We start from the raw sequence: 21,001 nt of genomic DNA, 5'->3' as shown, positions 1-21,001 counted from the left end.
TTGATTTTGGAGGTGGGTTAGCCTTCTTTCTTTTTCATTTCTTGCTTTTCGGTTCATTTTACTTGCTTCTTGGTTTGAGTTTTACGTGCTTATGTCTGAAACATAAGTGCATTTGTATAGGTATGCCTATATGTGAAACCATCAAACAAGATCGTAAGTTGGAATGTCTTTTTGAGGTATTAGGCCGTGATGATAAGGCATTCGGTGGTAGAGCGGAATAATATTCCCTCGTACAACATCGGGACCCAATTCCGGGACCCGGTGAAATTGACTTGTGGATAATCATATTTTCAATCAAAAGAAAATGATAAGAACATATACGATAAGAACATATGCGCTACTTTCAAAATATTTTGACTACCAAAAATTAATACTAACTTTTCTTCCATGCATGAAACCCATATATGCATGTTAAAATATAAATTTTAAATAACAAAATTCAATTATTCACCTGTTAATCGCTGGTATTGGGCTAAGGAGTACCCACCAGAGTTGGTATAATAGGACACCTTTCTAGTTGAATGTCGGGCTCTATACATATGGGTGACCGATAGTTGCCTTTAGAGTCACTCAAGAATACCTAATTCTGAGCCTAGCCCGACCCGAATGCTTACGACTTTCTTTCTTTCTTTGGATTTTTGGGTGTTTTCCTACGTATTTTTATCGAAATTGGATATTTATGTGTTTTCTTACGGTTTTATCGAAATCTTTGGTTGCCTTTAGAGTCACTCAAGAATACCTAATTCTGAGCCTAGCCCGACCCGAATGCTTACGACTTTCTTTCTTTCTTTGGATTTTTGGGTGTTTTCCTACGTATTTTTATCGAAATTGGATATTTATGTGTTTTCTTACGGTTTTATCGAAATCTTTGTAAAACACTGGTGATTTCCTTCGAATTTTCCTCATGTTTTTCGACGGTTTTCTTCGAGTTACTTTGGGTCATCTGCCGCCTTTTCTCAAGTTCTTTCAGGAGCTGCCGACCCGTCAGATATGCAAGTTTGTTTTATATTTACAGCGTTTACTTTTGCTACTGCACCCTTTCCTGTGTATACACATAATTCATGCCTGTAATACTACTATTTACTGTTTACTATGTCACATTGTATATTCTCTTTTATAACTCATGTTGTTTCTACAGACTTGCAGGGGTAGGTTAGAGGTCAGCAGGACACCCGGTTTTGGAGATACCCTGTGGCGAGCCACTGACCCAACAACTGCACATTTATACACACCACAACCCTGAGCCTCTAATCGATCTGTTAGGAGCTTAGAGTAGTCTTCCCAAGAAGCGGAATGTGGAAGCAAGCAGACGAAGGGCGACGATCGAGATCACGACAACGAGGCGTAGGATGTCTCCTTAGAGTTAAGGTCCAATCGTACGATAGTTAAGAAGTCACCATCAGGAAGTCACCGGGCACTGGGTTTCTCCCTGGATATGTGACATCCGTTACCTTTCCCTTCATCGACTCCTGAGAAATAACTGTTCATATTTTGAGCCCTTTCTCTCTTTGATTTCCTAATATTTATCCTTGGAAACCTAAAATTTGCAATCTTGAAGACAAAACCACTGATCTTAATCGAGAGTCTTCTTAAGTGACTTCAGTCATTTAAGATGTAATTAATTATAAGGGTTTGCCTCTATAGGGAACTTAAGAACCCAGCTTAAAATAAACCTCATTTAATCTCCTGTATTAAATAGAAGAAATTGTCGGTCAACATAAAGATTTACAGAATAAAACGGATGTCATAAAATCTTTAGTTTATTTAATCGAGTCGCGCTAGTAAATAATATGTCTATTCCTCTGGATAGATGTGTCGCTTACGGTGCTGTGTTCGATCATTTAAGCTATTGCAGATATGAGATCAGTTCGGTCTTGTATTTCAAAAAAAATTAAAATATTACTTTTTTTCAAATTATATATAAATTAAATTAAACCTCTTTTAAAATCGGGCATTGGGATATCCATTCTGGCGGCCTACCATTTCTAATTTGGCCGATAGTTGTCAGAGTAGGATGAGCTGAGTAATATCTTTTCTATCAAAAATAAAAGATGCAATTTGATTAAAATAAACTTGAGCATTATTTTCATATTATTTTCAATATCAACATTAATTTTAATTTTTTATCATATGAATAAAAAATAAAAGAATATAATTTTCTATAAGATTGATTGCGATTCTAAATTTTTATCTCTCAATAGAAAACATTTTATGAATCTTTTAGAAAAAACAAAAATGATTATAAGCTATGTGAAACTCCAACTGAATCAATTAATAAATTGGACTCAAGGGAAGCAGAAACATCACTTTTACAACCAGTCTCCTTATTTGATTTATGCAGAAACCAACTGAATCTCAATTTCATCCTAGTTATAAGATTCAAAGGAATCTAAAAAAAATTATGAAAAAGAAATTCCCAACAAAAAAATATGAAACTTTTAAATTGAATACTATACTAATGCTAACAATGCTAAATCAATGGTGGATAAGAGATCCATTCAAAATATTGCACAATACTAAAAGGAAATCCGGGCAAAGCATTATCTATCTCAAGATCAGCTACTAAATCTTAATTTAGAGCAATCACCCAGCAAATTTGTAAGCTTCTATAGATAAAAATTATATTAGAAGGTTTAAAAGTTAAATGAAAAGGACATATGAAGACATGTACTTAGACAATAATCCTATCATTAGCATTGTCCATGATCAAACCAAACATATGAAGGTGGAATGGCACTCATAAGAGAAAAATTTTAAATTGGGTAATTTGTACAATGTGTATTCCTAAAACAAGCCAACTTTCCAACACATTTACCGAAGGACTTTGCGAAACTGCATTTAAAAATATTATAAGTGAACTTAGAATTGCATATCTTCACCATCCAATGATAAGAAGTGTACGAATACCAAGGACTAATCGGATTGGCAAACATGGAAGGTAATGAAGCCACAAATTAATGTGCTAAACAAGAAAATGCATCTGCCACAAATCAATGTGCAAAAAAAGGGTAAGGCCATTGTCTGCTCCCACCAGCCGACATAGGAAGGCAACAAGGGACAACCAACAAGCAAGGCATGTAAGGAAATTATGGATAACAATTTTTTGTTTTAAAGTTGTTGTACTCTTTAAGATTGTTTATTCTCTAAATGGTTTAGCAAACGAATACTCAATGGAGAAATAAACAAACCGGCCATTTCTTTTCTACAGTAGGTGTTTTAGATTGCAACCTAGCGTTTCTATTAGTATTTTCTTCCAGAGTATGCATGCATAAATAAATCTACTTAATATAGTCCCATCTTACATCATTATGAGAAATGTATATGATTCGAGATTTAAAATAAAAACTTGCAGCCTTTCAAAACAGAATGAGTAAAACTTAAAGGCATTAACCTCTTAAATAAAAAGAACAGATTGATACCCAAGGAAGTTGGAAAGGAATACAATTGGATACAAGCCAAAACAGATTTAATCTTCTTTTATGTCTGAATAATCGAACATGAAATATTTTAAAAAATGTATCCTAGAAAGTGATGTGTCATGCATATTTATAACAGATTCCATATTAATGCTACTCAAAATTGAAATATTATCTAGTAAAAAATTTGAAGATAAAGATTCTTGTAATATGATTCATACAAACTAACAACCCACCTCTTTCAATTTAATTCTTCCCTTGAAATTAGCAACCAAGTCTTGTGTTGTGACTGGAGCCATCGCTAATAGAACTGCTCTAATTTCTTCCTCTGTTACCGGACCGCTTGGCACTGGTGCTGTTCTTGCAGCTGTAGAAGATGAACCTCTTGAAGGTGCACCAGCTTGAAAGGTAGATGGTGACTCCTCCTTGATAGATAATGGTTTAGTTTCCTGAGACAACGATATATATTTTTATAGAAAGAACATTGAGAGTATATTGATATGAAGATAAAAAGCAACTTAAACAAAATTTTACCTTCTTTGCCGGGGTACTTGTAACAGACTTTCCATCGTCATTTCCTGTCTTTTTCTTTGACTTTGATGATTTGGAGCTAGATGGTGTTCCTCGAGCAGATCCGGAAGCTTGTTTTGCAGGACTGTTGTCGGCAGGCTCATCTTTTGGTGCATCCTTTTGTTTTGGAGCAAGCACTGGAGAAATTGTAGTCTCATCATCCATCTGCACAAGCAAAATTAGAGGGACTTAAACTTGCAAATCAACAAACATCTAGAGTAGTCGTGAACAGCCAACATGTACTTCTACATCTTAAGGTTAAGGTAGAATGATTTCCTCTAGCACCATTACTGTAAGCAGAATATGGAAAATTTTTAAGATTTTCAAAATAACATGAGAGCTCACATCATCATCATCTTCTTCTTCTTCGGCATCAGATTCATTAAGTCCAGCAGCTTTGCCAAGCAGCTTCTTCAATTCCTTGCCAGATTTACTCAGCCCACCTTCTTCGCCTTCAATTTCATCATCTTCATCCTGATAACAACAACAAAAAATAAGAAATATGCTTGATCAAGAGAGCAAAAAAAGAAAGGACTGAAGGTGGTTATTTCATAATTTTTTCTAATGACAGGGAAGGGGTAGGACTCAAGGTCGTTGTTTCAAGCTTTTTTCTAGTGATGGGGAAGGTTGCCTTTGCCCGTGCCTAAATCACTATTTTTATTTTTTCACAGAAAGCACAGCTTGAACTCCTTTTGGTACATTAAAAAATTTTATCAATTTCAACAAGATAAATGTATCATTGTTTACGTGATTTACGGTGGCATTGCGGCAGGACGCTGTGTGACGTGAGGGCTGTCTCCTGCAATCTCGTGATCACTGAGTCGAATCAGAAAGAGTTTCATCTCGAGAATACCAAAACTCTAGATTCTTCCACATATTTGTGGTTGCCAGCCCTAGTGGGCCCCTTTTTAATACTATTTTAATTAGAATTTACTTTAATTTATGCCTTAGGATACGTATGTTGCTTAAAACTTGATTTTGGAATATTTTCATTAGTTTATCTTACTTGGAGATTTTCTCCCCGCTTTCTCCTATTTGGAGAGTTGCGTCTAAATCTGTATCTTGAAGAGAACAGGTCGTGGATCCTCCCCATCCTTCACACCTCACTGTTTCATTGTTCGCTCCACTGTTTTCACACCAGATAACTGCCAAACGGCTTCAAACCCTTCCAAATTCCACCGGTTTTGCATATTTTCTTCTTATTATTTTGCAACCACTCCACTAAATCTGACCCAACAACACCTTGGAATCTTAGAACAGTATAATTTGGTATCAGTGTCTAGAAAACCTTAAAGCTTTAGGGATTTGTCATTTTCTTTATTTTTACATTCCTAAACGAACAATCCACGTAACAAAATACCTCCACCAAAATCGTCCTTGTATCCTCCACTTAGCCCCAAGCTTTTGGCTAACTTTAGATCCAAAATTTTCATTATCAACATAACCCTAAAGTGTGGAGATCTACCATGCCGACAAAATGAATCCTCAAAGGGGTGTTCAAGATCACACCATGGAAGATATGCATAAAAAAAGTCTCCAATTGCAACGGAAGCTCATTGATTTTGAAAGGAGTCAACAAGAGAAAGTCACCCATAGCAACAAGAATGAACACCTAGATATAGAAGAAGAAAACTTTTTCCACCAAGAAATTTCAAGCGATGAAGAGCAAATATTGTGTCAACTTAGTATTAACTATAGGAGGGAGGGTGACTATGGAGTGAAGGTTAATTTGTTGGATTTTAATGACCATATGGACTCAAATAATTTTATTGAGTGGATCCAGATTGTGCAACAAGTCATTGAGTATAAGGACGTTCAACCTGATAGGAAAGTGAAGTTAGTTGCAATCAAATTAAAGAAAAATGCTTTCTTATGGTAACCTGAAGAACTTGCATCAACGTGAGGGAGAAAGTAATACTACAATCCAAGATGATGAAGAGGATGTAACACAAGTACACGCCAACACATTACATGTATGATTTGCTATTAAAGCTTCACCACTGCAACTAAAACACCTCTCAGAAGACAAGTACACCTGAGTTTGAGCATCTTATGTTAAAATATGAGCTAATGTAGCCCAAAAAAGAACATCATAGCCGAGTATTTGAGAGGATTGAGACCGTCCATTTGCAATGTGGTACAATTACAACTCTATTAGACATTCATGAATATTTAGACCTTAGCCCTGAAGGTCGAGAGAGCAATACGACATCAAGTCCACACAACCCACCCTTCAAACAGAGTTCAATTATCAGATAGGGCAACGAAAGAGCACTAACTAGAGGGCCAAGATCTATCCCCAGTGAGAAGAAGCCAACAAAAGAAGAAAAGATTACTAGTCAGGCAAGCGTCCTCAAGACATTTTCAATTAAGAAGTGCATCAAGAATCACGATTTTGAGCATATTTTGTCTGATTGACCAAACGGAAGAGTGATATCTTTCACTGAGTGAGCAGTGGTGGAAGAAATGGAAAACAACATTGGAGAGGAAAAAATGAGGATGCTAGAAAGGAATATCAGCTCCCAGCCGACGAGAGAGAGATACTAGTGGTTCGACGGATCCTTCAAATCGAGCCCATGAGAGAAATAATGGCTCTACCATAATATCTTTCATACCCGTTACATAATGAAGAAAAAAAGTGTGTAGTCCTGTCATAAATGGAAATAGTTGTGATAATGTGGTATCTACATAAAAAGTAGACAAGTTGGGACTTACCACACCGAAGCACATTCAACTTTATTCTCTATCTAGGTTGAAAAAATGGAATGAGATCACATTTAACAAAAAATATATCATTAAGTTATTTATTGGAGACAAGTTCCAAGAGAATGTGGTGCAACATAGTAGTACCTATAGATGCTTGTCACATACTATTGAGTCATCTTTCGCAATACAATTGTTGTACATGTCATGATGGCTACTAGCATATATATATTCATTCACCAAGAAAAAAAAATCACATCATACTCTCATCTCAAGAGTCCGAGAACAAAATTCAAATAGCAATGGCTCCGAGAAAGTTGATATAATAATCATAATAACAAACTATTCAAGAAGTCTAATAGATGCTAATCAGGCAGACATGTCACATCATTCTTCAAAGGAATCACCCAACTAAACAATGGCTACAGGCATTAGCACTTCGGAAGACAAAAGAAAGATTCACTCCTTAACTCAAACTTGCATCATTTGGATCATAATAAAGTAACCGAGGACCAACATTTGACATGGATTTGTCAGATTTTATGGATGATGATAAACCGATTTCATAAGAGAAGGCACATAAATACTTTGCAAAGATTCCATCCCAAAAATGGTTGTTTATATAATCGGAACAATCTTATACTAATGCATGAACTCGGTGTGCAATTTATAACATCAGCATGCTGGTTTCTTCAGCTGTACAAAAAAGTTAAGGTGTTTCTTCTTCTGCATCTGTTGAGGTTGCTATCGGGTCTACTATTGTCGTTGAATATGGTTTAAGAAGCAACCCAACAAATATTGCATTGCTCTGTCAAAACATTGAGAAACTTGTTGTTGGCACACCTTATGAAGTCAGGAATCAAATGTCAATCTTCTTGTGGTGAAGCCAACAAGCTTATTTCAATGGTTAGTCAACCTGCAGAGGTCAAGGAACTAGTCTCAATTCCCACTCACGCTTTTGGCTCATTGATTCTAGAATATGGCACAATGTTGATGGCATAGGATATGAATCTGTAAGAATATGTACTTTTATGGGTCTGAAGATGATAAAATCTATAGCAACTTCCTTGTTATTATGTTCAGTGGATAACATACAAGTAACTATAAATGTTGATGATATTGAATTTGACAAGTACGAAAAGGAGAGATACCGAGTAGCTTAGGAATGAAGCTTCCATTGATTATTTACTTCCAAAGAACATAAATGGATTTGCATATGTAAAGCTTCCCGGGTCACTACCTAGGACGATATTCTTAGAAAAATTTTATTTATCACGGTGATACAATTACTATCATTTACCGTGGACAAAGCTATATAAATAGGGCACCCACCAAACATAACTATGAAAATGGTCGTGTCGAGGCTTTTAAAGTACTTCTAAGTGTAGAGACAAATGAATAACTTTCTGCACAAGGAAAACGTATGTATCAATGTCACTATAGCTACAATAACTGTGGACTTGGTTCTGCATAATAGGTAGGCTTGTCATGTTGGTGCAAGAAATACAATATAGTAGCTCACCCAAACAGAACTTTATTGGTGCAAAAAATACTAGCAGTGGCTCGGGTGGTACTGGGTGAGAAAGGAAAATAGCAAGCAAAACATCAAATATCTGAAGCAGACTAACAAAGCCGTAAAGGTTATGATCTTTATGAAGAAGTGATTTGGTATGGATCAGACTAAAAAAAGAGCAAGCCTAGAACTGATAATCCATTCAAATTTATCAAGAGTAATAATGATTACAAGCTTGATCTATCAAAAGATTTTAAAAATCTCTACAAATTTAATGTGGCTAACTTATAGTCATACTGCATGGGTTCAGATGATTTCAAAGAATAAGGCGAAGTTTCCTCTAATGAGGAAATTAATGCAGAAGCAGTCTCCCATGATCCCACGATTCGGGATTGGATTGAGATGTGTGCCATCCTGTGATGAACAAAAATTGGAATTATCCCACATGTTTGCTGCTGCCAGCCCTTAATTGAAGTATGTAGCTTGAAATCTGACTTTAGGACTTATACTTTGATTTATGCTATTTGGAGACTCTTCACCCAGTTTTCTCCTATCTGGAGAGTTGTAGCCTATTTTTCTTCTAGTGATGAATCCACATCATGAAGAGAATAGGTGATGGATCATCCGCGTCATCCGTACCCCGCTTTTTTATTGTTCACTCAGCTGTTTTAAGACCAAATAATAGACGAACAACTTCAGCCCCTTCCAAATTATGTTGATTTCACATATTCTTTTTTTCTTGCCATTTTATAACCTCTCCCCACTAACTCCAACCCTACAACGCCATCAAGGAATCCTAGAATGGTATCATTGTGTGGGTAAGCATTTCTAGTATATTAGACAGTAATATATTTTACCCATGCTGGCCAAAGCTCATTTGGGTTTAGAATATAAAGGTAGACAAATTTAAATCAACCTAGTTGGGTTCATAACATAAACACATACCAACTTAAACCCACGTATTTGAAAAATAAATCAATAAAATTTAAATATGTTATGTTCTCGAATGTGATGTTTCCTAGTACCCAGGTTATGCTCATGCAATACAATTTAAGTACAATTGCATGTTATATGACGCATATCACATCTAAATCACTTTCAATGCCATATTCATCATTCAACGTTTCACACATATCGCACTTGTTGATGGTAATTCTCAAAATATGTGATTCAATAATATCTAAAGTATGTCTTCTTCTAAAGTTAGAAAGAATCCCTCTTACACTTGCAACAAAAAAGATATAGCAGCAGCAAAAATGCCAATTTCTATCATAGTATGGTAATAAATCCTCGGAAAAATATAGACAAAAAAATAGTGAAGTTTGTTCTAGAAGTATGATAATTATTTTTTTCTTATTTCCATGTCAAACCTTAATCAAGTATTATGTTATCAGTTTAAATATTGAGCCTCCGAGAATTTCATTTTTTAGGTTCATAGTAGATCCTAAAGCTTAGTTTTTTTAGTTCTACTTCAAACACATGTAGTCATTTGCACAATCAATGCTTTGGATAAGTTGTCTCATAGGCAGCATAGTTAAATCAGTAGTATCAACCTCCATTGTGACTTAGCTGAACTCCTCATCATTACTGATTTTAAACTTTAAAATTTTGTTGTCATCGTCATTAGCCTTATCACAATTATTTCGTTAGTATTATGAAACCTTGGTTTTCATTCATTCCTTTTGACTGCTATCAATAGTGTAACCTATTTTTCATAAATTATTTTGAGCAACTTATATCCATATAAACCTTAAGTCTGAACCTAATATTTCCTAATCCACTGACAATAATTTTATTAACTCATCTAAAAGGTAAATTTTCTACCATTTATTGTACATGTCAAAGCCACCTAAATATATTTTCAATCATTTTATCTAAAATAGATATCACTCCAATCATTCCTCTAATAATAATCCTCCTTAAAATTTGATAGACATCCATCTAAGCATTATCATTTTCATCATACTCAACTTAAATATCAATATATAGTCCAATATTTGTAGTTAAACAAGAATGCCAACATAATAGCAGTTTAATAAAATTTTCATTTAAATCTTTATGCTATCCTCTTATAACATAAAACTCTTAAACTACTTTTCCATTTCAACCACCCAATTTTAACTCTAAAAGTTATATCTCCAATTGGCTACATAATAGATCCAAAATTTTTATCATAATTAGGTATCATTCATTTATAATGATAATTATTGACATGATATCCACTAAAATTAAGCTTCAAGCATTCAATCTTTGTTATATTAGCTTTAATTTTATATATTCTAAAGCATTTCTTCTAATTTTTCACTTGATTTCAAAATGTTGTTGTAATGACGTAAATAAAAAAGAAAAAACACAAATTTGCAATGACGAGCATCACAAAATTGAGGCAGAAGGATTAATCTTTAGTACAAATCAAGTTAAAATTAGAAATCTTAAAAAAAAAAAAAAACCTGTCTGTCTATTTCCTTTATTACATTAATGAAAAGCAAAAAAAAAAAAAAACTATATTTAGGGATGAATATGATTAAAATATAAATGAATTGATTATTGATGTTGTATAAGTAACAATCACAATATGAAATTTAATTACAAGGATTAGAACATCGGGCTTAGATGGGGATGTTATCAGTAGATTTCAAGTTGGCTGGTTTAAGTGGAGAAACACATTGGATCTATTGTGTGATAGAAAAGTATCACTTATACTTGACAGAAAATTTTATAAAATGTTGGCGAAACCTGCAATGGTTTGCGGCGAAGAATGTTGGCCTATAAAAGGAGCATAAAAGTAAGGTGAGTGTTGCTGAGATGAATGCTTAGGTGGGTAGGTGGCTTAAGACTTAGAGACAAAAATGTGAATTGAATGTATCCATGAAAGGGTTGGTGTAGCTCCAGAGACAGACAAGCTTAGCGAGTCTTCTAAAATAGTTTGGTCACATTAAATGTTGGTCATCTGATGTTCCGGTTAGAAGAGTAGGTGTTTTAGATTCTACTCATGTTAAGAAAGGTAAAGGTAGACCTAAAAAGACTTGGGCATGTTGTATAAAAATGATATTTATTTCTTAGAATTAAATGAAAATATGACACTCAATAGGACACAATGGAGAAAAAGGACTAGGTCAATAGGACACAATGGAGAAAAAGGACCCCACTTAGTGGGTTAAAGAATTGTTGTTGTTGTTGTTGCTTTGGAGTAGAACATCATGTCTCATATTTTGTATGAGCTTTTAATGGAAACCACAAACTTTTGAAGACTATTTCATTGACAATGATATGTACCATTAAGTAAAATTTTGGGTTGCCTAGGCCTCAAATTATCTAAAACACAATAAGGTCTTATGTATTAACTTCGACATTGCCAACATGGAATTAAGTTATATGAAAATTACATTTTTATATTGAAATTATAAATTATGTTGACTGCAGTACCAAAATTTAGATAAGCCAGGTAGCCAGAGTTTGACCGGTTAGTTCATAATGTTTGTCCGAAAAAAAAAGAACAGAGAAATTAGTTAGAAATATTAATTACAACATGCGTTCACACAACCCCCTATTCTATGTCGATGGTAAACTTTCAAATCATGCCAATCAACCCAAAATAATTCTTCATCTATGTCATTGGCCAAAACTAACCAAAAACATGCTCATAAAAGCCAAGAAGAAAAAGAATACATAAAAGTACATAAGTTGCATAAAGATGCATGCTAAGAAACAAGCCAACTGAGCAAATAATTTGAATCAGTTTTAACCTAGTTTTAATATTACATTGTGAAGGAAGTAAAAATAGATCTCCATTAGGAGTAATGAAGCCACAAAACATTCATCTAAAGATACATTTTTTTCTATACTCGTGAGACAAGATCAAGAGAACAATGGAGTTAATGACTGTATAATTAACTAAATCAATTATTAATATTTTTCTTTGCAAAACCTGTTTAATTTCAGGAGGTGCTGGAATTTCAGGAGCCAGATCTTCCCGTTCTTCTGGATCATTTCCAACAGCTTCATCGTCATCAGTAAAAATTTCTTCATGCTCCCAATCATCACCTAGGAAAAGAGTTGACTTCAAAATAACCTTTAAACGAATGATTGCTTAGATCCTAATCGAGTAAAGATGGATGGTTGAGGGAATAAGAAGCCAAAGATTTTAAGCACTTACCAAGCTTGTTATACAAATGTTTATATAACTAATAGATAAAAAGATAATGTAAATACATTCGATGAAGACAACGACCAAAATGCAAGTGATGCAAGACAACCAAGACTAAGATTTCCTAAAGCAACCGTTGTGAATCATATAATGTATTCATGCAAATGAACTTAAAGATTTACAGTTCCCCGGCCATCAATTTATTTATCAACTTTTTTGTTTAAATATGAACAGTCAATATTATAATTAGATATAAAATGATGCCAAATTGATAAAAAAATTAAAATAATCAGCAAGAACTTAAAATCATGTAAAATCAATATGGAATTGTCATTTAATTTTCACAAATTATATTTAATTATGCCAAATTTGAACAAGCTACGTAAATGAAATAAAAACAAGAAATAAAAGTGATCAAATAAAAAAAATAGGCCTAATATTGGTAGAAATTAACTCCCTTAAAATTAGGTAATCGCACTTGTATAATACTAGAGCTAATAAAAAATCCAACTTGCATATGGAAAACTGCAAACTAGAAAGATAATATTAATTCAGATAAATTTGCTTAATTAATGTTATAAAACATCTATTTATAGACTCCTCATCCCCAGAACAGATAGATATGGTTACTGTTAGAAGTTATATTAGAAAATAATTTATTCCTATTAGATTTTATTTAATCTACATTTAAATTAAATCCCAAAAGATAGTAACATCTCATTATGAGTTGAAATGCGTAACATTCTATCCATAAAACCAAAATATGAACATATGCAAACTATTGTATTGGGTGGCTATAGAATATGAAACCAATAAAGCCATTGAATGCACGAAACCAACGAAAAGGTGTAGTTTGTGTAATATGAGTCACAAATATATGGGAAAACATAAGAACCTGAACCACCTCACCACCAAATTAAATATGAAATAAATCCATAAACCAGTCTCACTTAAGGTAGATCAGACAAAAATCCATAATTCAAAACCTAGCCATCAGATTATGAAACTCCAAGTAAACCCAGAAAACCACATATTTGGATGTGGTCCACTACCTAAAATAGAAAAAAGAATTCAGCTCCATATAATACCAAACTGCCTAAGCAACATCAACTGCCTCTCTACCAGCCATCATCATTGCCATGTTTTTCATAATATAAAGGTACAACAAAAACATGCATTTATACACTTAGTGGGGTCAAGTAATTCTTGGCCTACCTCTGTCTTTCTTAACATAAGTTAAATCTCAAACATCTACGCTCCTAACTAGATTATCAGATGGTCGACGTTTAATGTGACCAAAGCATCTAAGGTGACTCTCTAATTTTGTCTGCCACTGGAGCTACGCCAATGCAATCACATATATATTCATTTCACATTTTGTCTCTAAGTGTAAAGTCACCCATCCACCTAAGCATTCTCATCTCGACAACACCATCTCGACAACATCATCTCGACAACACTTAACTCAGTTTTATGCTTCTCTTTTAAAGTCAACATTCTCATCTATATGACCACTTTGAACAATAGGCCCAAGATATCTAAAGCATCATACCTTTTAATGATTTGATCACCCATAGTGACAACTCTGTCAATATTGCTACTAGTACTATTAAAATTACATTCCATGTATTCAATTTTAGCTCTACTCAAATGAAGGCTTTAGACTCTAATGTAAAACTCCATAATTCAAGTTTTCCTTAGGTCCTTTTCTAGTCTTATCCACAAGAAGAATATCATCAGTGAAAAGCATACACCAATGTACATTCCCTGTAAACGTCTAGTTCTAGTAAGAACATCCATAACTAAAGCAAAAATATTTGGGCTTAAAGTTGATCCCTGATGTAATCCAACTAAAACAGGAAACTATTTGGTCAATCCTCCTTTTGTTCGAACAGAAGTAATAGCTCTAGTATACATATCTTTAATGATTTGAATATAAGTCATATCAACACATTTCTTCTCTAGAACTCTCCAAAGAATATCTCTTGGCACCTTATCGTAAGCATTTTCTAAATCAATAAAAATCATATGTAGATTCTCCTTATTCTCTCAGTACTTCTCTATCAAACCTCTCAATAAATGTATAGCTTCCCTAATAGACCTGTCCGACATAAATCCAAACTAATTATGAAAATCTTTATAATACATCTTAACCTATATTCAATTACCCTCTCCCATAATTTTAAAATATGACACATCAACTTAATTCCTCTATACTTAGCGCACTCTTATGCATGCCCATTATTCTTCAAAATAAGGATCATAATACTATTCCTCTATTCTTCAGGCATCTTTTTAATTTTTAAAATAATATTAAAGAGTTTAGTAAGCCAAGATACTCCCAAATCTCCTAAATACATCCACACTTCAATTTGAGATATCATCAGGTCCTACAGACTTTCCACTATTGATTTTCTTTAGAGTCACCTCAACTGATTTTTACTAATGTGACTGTAAAAATGAAACATTTTATTATTAAGATCACTGAGATCGATAGTACTTTCATAAACTTTATTGAAAAGTTTATCAAAATAATTCACCTACCTATGTTGAATATATTTTTCTAAGAAATACACTTCTTGATTTCATCTTTAATACACTTTACTTTAGTCAATCTTTACCTTTTTCTCTTCATTTGGCTATTTTATACATATATTTTTCACCCTCTTTAGTATCTAATATATTATAAAGATTACTAAAAGCATAATTTTTAGCATCACAAATTGTTGTCTTAGACTCCCTACGGGTTATTTTATATTTTTTCCAGTTCTCTAAGCTTTTACATTTAAATCAATTTTTATAACACAACTTTTTATATCTTATCTTTTCTTGCACATTATTATTCCACCACCAACTAGTTTTATTTATAGGAACTTTTCCTTTTATTCTCTAAGTACATCTTTTGCCTCGAATATAGAAGAAAAAAAAAATACATTATTCTTAAATTATTACTTGATTGTTGACCTCATTTTCAATGAGGTCTTAGCTTCCTACTCCCAGAACCCAAAATCTAGCCTTAAGAGTTCCTTGTTGACCATCTTAGTAGACTAGTAATGGAACCCGCCTCCCGTAGAACTTCAAACCACTTCTTGACTCATTTTGTGAGGAACTCGCATGAGTGATTCCGAGCACTTAACTTCTAGTTGCAATGGCTAAGGACAAACATATAGAGTACCCGAAAATCCGAATATGAGTTCCTACTGGATCAGACGGCCTTAGGTGAACCCTTCGCAACTCAGCAACGCACTCGCTACACGCACGAAACAGTCAGCGAACTCTCCCGAACGGCTCCGGATGACGAAATGGACCACACAGATGCGTCCGGGAAGTCGAATTTAGCTAGGAAAGACATCCACATTGCTAGGGTTACGCGCACGCACAAATGACAAGAAAATCAATGCACGTTTTTTTTAATTGGCGGTGCTCAGGCCCGGGCTCAACCCATGTTCAACTCGGGTTCGACTTGGGCTGGATACGAGCTGAACACAGGCTAAATAATTTCAAATTTCAAAAATTCAGATTTTAAAATTAACCACCTAATTCTACTTTAATAGGGGTTAATTGAAATTTATTATTTACCTAATAAAATTGTTGCACGGATGGAAAACATTCAATAGCCAGCCTAATGTCCTGTAACATAAAATTTGAAGGTGTGGTTATAGAGTTCGCCCCGCTCCTCACCGACATTGAAGGCCTACATGGAATAATTTGGTCTCACCATTCGCCCGCTCCTTCCCCTCTCAGCACAGAAGTTCCTCGTTCGACCTCGCCGCCCTCTCCCACACGCGCTCATCTCCTCCCTGCACTGAAACACTCGCCTCCATTGCACCTCTCCTCTTTCAGTCCGCCTCTTCCTCTCGCACCGAAACCAGTGCCGCCTTCCGGACATTCCTCGCTCGACAGAGGCTCCCACTCCACCTCCGCTCGATCTCGTTCCCCCTCTGCGATCCAAATTCGACACCATCCCTGACAAGCTCCTTCTCTCTCGACTCCACTAAAATTCTCCCAGCATTCATCTTCTCCTCGCTGCAACCAAAGCCCCGCTTCCCGCTCGACGCCCTGGCCTGTCGCACCTCCCCCTCTCGCGAGCTCCCCTCTGCACAGAAAAAATTCCTTATTCGCTCCTCACTCTTCCTTGCGAACGAACCCAGCCCCCTCTTCCTCACGATCGAACCCAACCCCCTCTTCCTCACGATCGAACCCAGCCCCCTCTTCCTCACGATCGAACCTATCTCCCTCTTCCTCTCTCGATCCCGACTCCTCTTTCCCGCTCTCGATAAAAGAAGCTCCGCTCGCCTCCTCTCTTGGTACTGAAACTCTTGCCTGCTGCGACTCCCCTCGGCACTGAAGCTCACATTCTTTTTTTATTTTTTTTCTCCATCCGCTTTCCTACATGCGAGAAAGGCATTGATATTCCGACCACGAGCTGGTTCATCGCAGACATTCCGTCTGATCGATTCCAGGTAATTCAGGAGCACTTTTCTGCTAGTTTAGGGTTATGCGCATGAATTCTTTTCTTTTTTTGAAGAAGATGAGGCTAATATGTGAACTAGAGTGATGGAACAAGGATGTCTGTGTCGTTGTTTTCTGCAGTTTTATGGATGATTTTAGTATTATTTCTAGATTATCTTGCTCATATTTATTATGGATGAATTTTGTCAATCCATGAACTAATTATGTGCAGAGGGGAACGACTGTTTGACAAATATTTAGGGTTGAATTATATCGTGATTAATGATTTCAACTTAACTGTTTGATGTATTATCTACAATCGATTAATCTTCGGTATTTTCAACTATTTGCCTAATTATTTTGACAGACAAAAAACCTATGGCTTTATTTTCCAGTTTAGTTATTGATACTAGTCTTATGTACATTGATATGTTAAAGTGTTGGGGCATTTACACACATACCACTTATCTCCTACTTGTTTACATATCTAACACCTCAACTCTACTCATTACGTTATGTCAACCAAACTTTTCATATCACATAAAGCTTACTACGATTTCAACCTTTAAACAAGGAATGCACTTTCTCATGCATAGTCAAGGTAGTAGGTATGTAAACATCAAAATTTGGGTGATGGGATTGTAAATATGTAGGATTGAGTGATGTGCATGCAAAGTCCCTTTAATTGCATTTCACTGAAATTGAGTTTTGATATGCAAACACACATGTAGCAATTAGCGTACATATTTTGGAAACATTTGTGATTCTTTTTGGAAGCCTTAACTGTTGCTATTTTGGTGGTTTCACATGTGTTTGGTGCTCTGATTTTTCAGTAATTTTGGAAGGATTAAGGGTCGCATAGGGCAATGTTTGGGGACTGCCCTTGCTCGATACTTTCGTTGTTTTTGGAGTCATTCCAGGAGCCGATTTTGGGCTGATTTGTGATTTTTGTATATGTTATTTTGGAGGAAAATTTGGACTAATTTCTTGACTGACCGCCCATTGTTTGGAGCTGTTTGAAAGTGTCTTTGTGGGTTGTACTTTTTTTGTTCCGTTTCGTGGCTTTTGGGCTACAGTTTTTTTTAATCTATTTGGTGGCTTTTGAGTTTTATTTTTTTTACTCTGAATTATGGAACATTCGGGCCGATCAAAACACTGTTTTGGAATAGATTAAAGTACTCTTCTCAGTGGTCGATTTAATTACACTTTTTGAAAGAATTTAATTTTTCTTTAGACCGATTCACTTGCTGTTTCGTTCGTTGGCTTTGTTAGTTTTTGGAAGTGGGTCGGCCTTCTTTTCGTTTGTTTTCTTACTTTTGTTAAATGGTTAAGTAAAAAAAAATAGAAATTTCTGATTTAATTACTTGGAAGACACTTAGAAATATTTGATGATTCGTTGGAAAACACTTAATTGAGGGTAAAACACCTTGAATCATTTTAAGCAAATGTTAAAGTGTAGGCTTCCTAGATTTTAGGAGCACACCCGAGGTGAGAGTCCATCCACCTAATTCTCAGCATAGGCTTCATAGATTTTAGGAGCACATCCTAGGTGAGAGTTCATCCACCTAATTTTCGAATAAATAATGAAACTTGGCACTTGACCCAACTAACAAACTGATTAAGACACTAGACATGAGGATGCACCGAGGCGTAGTCCATGCTTTCTTAATTAAATCAACATTGAAATTCTCTCAATGACTTAACATACAATGAAACCCAGTGCACCGGGATTTGAGCTTGAATATTACACTCAAATCCTAATGGCAATTGAGAAAATTTGTTAACGCCACATATGGATCATCAGACTAGGATAAGTCTAGGGTCTAGGTGGCGAGAGCAATGACGACATTACTTATGTGTGCTTAAACGAGAGATAGGAAGTGAGATTATTAGAATAGTATCTCATACCTCAAGGATCTTCAATAAAGGAGAGGGAATGATCCATGATACTATTCGTCAATTCTTGGTGAGATCGTTGCCCCCGACACTCTTAGGTTGTCAGTAGTTCTAGCACGATTAGAGTAATTAGCTTATGAACTACACGACTTTACAAAATATTTACAAAAATAAAACAAAAATCTCTTTTACATGTTAAAAAGAACTATGCATAAAAAAGACTTAAACAACAGCTTTTGCATAAAAATCAAAAAAATTTTCTGTGAAAATTTATAAAGGTCCATGGCTAATCACTCGGATTGAAGTTAAGAACTGCCCTCCGTGGAATGTCGGGTTGGTAGCTCTTATTCAAGATCGGGAAGCACACAGTCCAGCTTTGAGCCCCTACTTTTACCAATGTCTTACACTCAGTTCTGGTCTTTCATATGTGGCTAAGTGTTTCGTTTGCTTGTGATTTCTACGACTCATTTTTCTGACTTTCATGCTGGGTTTTCTCGCCTTGTTTAATTTTCTTGCAAGTGTTTTTAAATCTATTGTAAATCATACTATCGCAATATTAATCACACAACAGACCCATATGCTCAGGTACGCTTTTATAGTTTATTTACAGCATTTTACTTTTGAAAGTACATTTTATTTACTTGCGATTTGCTTATTCTGCATGCAAAACCAGAACTGAAACCGAAACAATAAAAAACAAAACAAAACCAAACTTTGACACCAAAACTGTGAATCATAAACCACCAATCTCAACCACTTAAACCCTGGAGCTATCGCGACGGCAGAAGGTTGGAGCCAACTTTGTGGGCAGCACGGCAGCATGATGAGGAACTCAGACCGAGCAGCAAGAGGATCTTCTTCATTAATCTCTTTCCTTAGTCTAATTAACAACCGATAGGACTTCGAGGTAGCTCGCCTAGCGCGACGTAAGTCCTCGTCCCTTTTTAGGCTCCTGCACAACTATGTTGTGCAGCGTTAAGTCCTAATTCGCCTTAGACTCTGAGGTTGTCGTGTGACACGACGTAAACCCTCTCATCTCTTTGTGAGCTATTTACATAATCAGTTATTATGCAAGTGTAAGTCCCACATAATAAAATTAGCAAGATTAAAAGATCTAAATAACAACTTCTCCAAAATACAGCCACACAGTAGAATAGTCTGGAAAATCACTGAACTTTCTTCTCAATATCTGTGACATCCCCTATCTGTTCCTTTCTTTGGACTCCTGAAATAACTGTTTCTATTTGAGTCACTCCCACTTGCATTTCCACGTTCTACTGTGAAAACCTAAATTTTGAAATCTTGAAGACTATTACCTCTGATCATTATCGAGAATTTTCTCAAGTGACCCCAGTCATTTGAGATGTAATTAACTATAGGGGTTTGCCTCTATAGGGAACTTAGAACTCAAGTAAAATAAACTCTATCTGATCTTTGTATAAGATAGGGGAACTTGTCGGTCACACATAAAATGTTCGCAGGCCAAACGGATATTACAAATCTCTTAGTTTGCAGGATTGGGTTTATCGTCGAGGTATACACTCACCTTTTGGAAATGTGTAATATTCATGGTATCGGACACGATTATGCAAACTATTGGACGAATGAGATCCATTTGGTCTCATTTTGCAAAAGTTAAAACACACTACTTTCAAAACCTAAACTGTATGCCTCTTATATTTAAATTAAATTTCTAAATCAAAAAGTTGACCGACATTGAGGTAATGCTTTTGATGAAAATAAATACGTAGATTTCCATCAGCAAATAAAATTTCACCGTGCATAAAAAACCAATAGCCATTTTAATAAAGGTGAGATAAAAACACTGAAATTTAACTTTTTTAAGCAGAAGACAGATTTCAGAAGACATAAAAAAAAAATTAAAATTTTAGTGCAAAAATGCATAATCAGCCTTACTATGAAATACGGAACATGAAACCATGAAATCTTGCGCATGAACACAATAATTTTGTGCATGCATGAGATGCAAAATAACAATCTCAAGAGCTAATGAATAGATCACAAGACAACACCTTGGAAATGTTACTGATTAACTCTCAGTTCTCAAATCCAGAGCATTAGAGATAATGGTGATAATTTAAAGAGAATGGAATATTGACATGAGTATGCCGCAAGAGACAAATAAAATTAGTTTTATACTTATTCAACAATATTTTGTCATTTTAAAAAGAAAACTTTTCAAGAATATCTCAAATATCTTTCAAGGATATTCACATTAGTGCTGTGAAAAATACGGTTGCCTAAAACCCAAGGTGCTTATTTGACTAAAGGCAAAAATTCATC

The 21,001-nt window shown here is 35.1% G+C and overlaps 1 protein-coding gene across 1 annotated transcript in view; it reads right to left on the bottom strand.

The window, feature by feature from the left end:
* Positions 1-21,001, bottom strand: part of LOC110031858 (transcription initiation factor IIF subunit alpha) — a 59,998-nt gene that overhangs the window by 12,980 nt on the left and 26,017 nt on the right. The window contains exons 5-8 of the mRNA XM_020735282.1: positions 12,131-12,246; positions 4,332-4,460; positions 3,951-4,151; positions 3,653-3,865 (exon numbers count right to left, since the gene is read on the bottom strand). Of these exons, the coding sequence (XP_020590941.1) occupies positions 3,653-3,865; positions 3,951-4,151; positions 4,332-4,460; positions 12,131-12,246 (659 nt within the window). The remainder of the gene's footprint in view (positions 1-3,652; positions 3,866-3,950; positions 4,152-4,331; positions 4,461-12,130; positions 12,247-21,001) is intronic.

This window comes from Phalaenopsis equestris, unplaced genomic scaffold (genome assembly GCF_001263595.1).
Source record: "Phalaenopsis equestris unplaced genomic scaffold, ASM126359v1 Scaffold000854, whole genome shotgun sequence".
Taxonomy (NCBI): domain Eukaryota; kingdom Viridiplantae; phylum Streptophyta; class Magnoliopsida; order Asparagales; family Orchidaceae; genus Phalaenopsis; species Phalaenopsis equestris.
The sequence above is the reverse complement of the archived record's forward strand: the minus strand, read 5'-3'. Positions and strand labels throughout refer to the sequence as shown.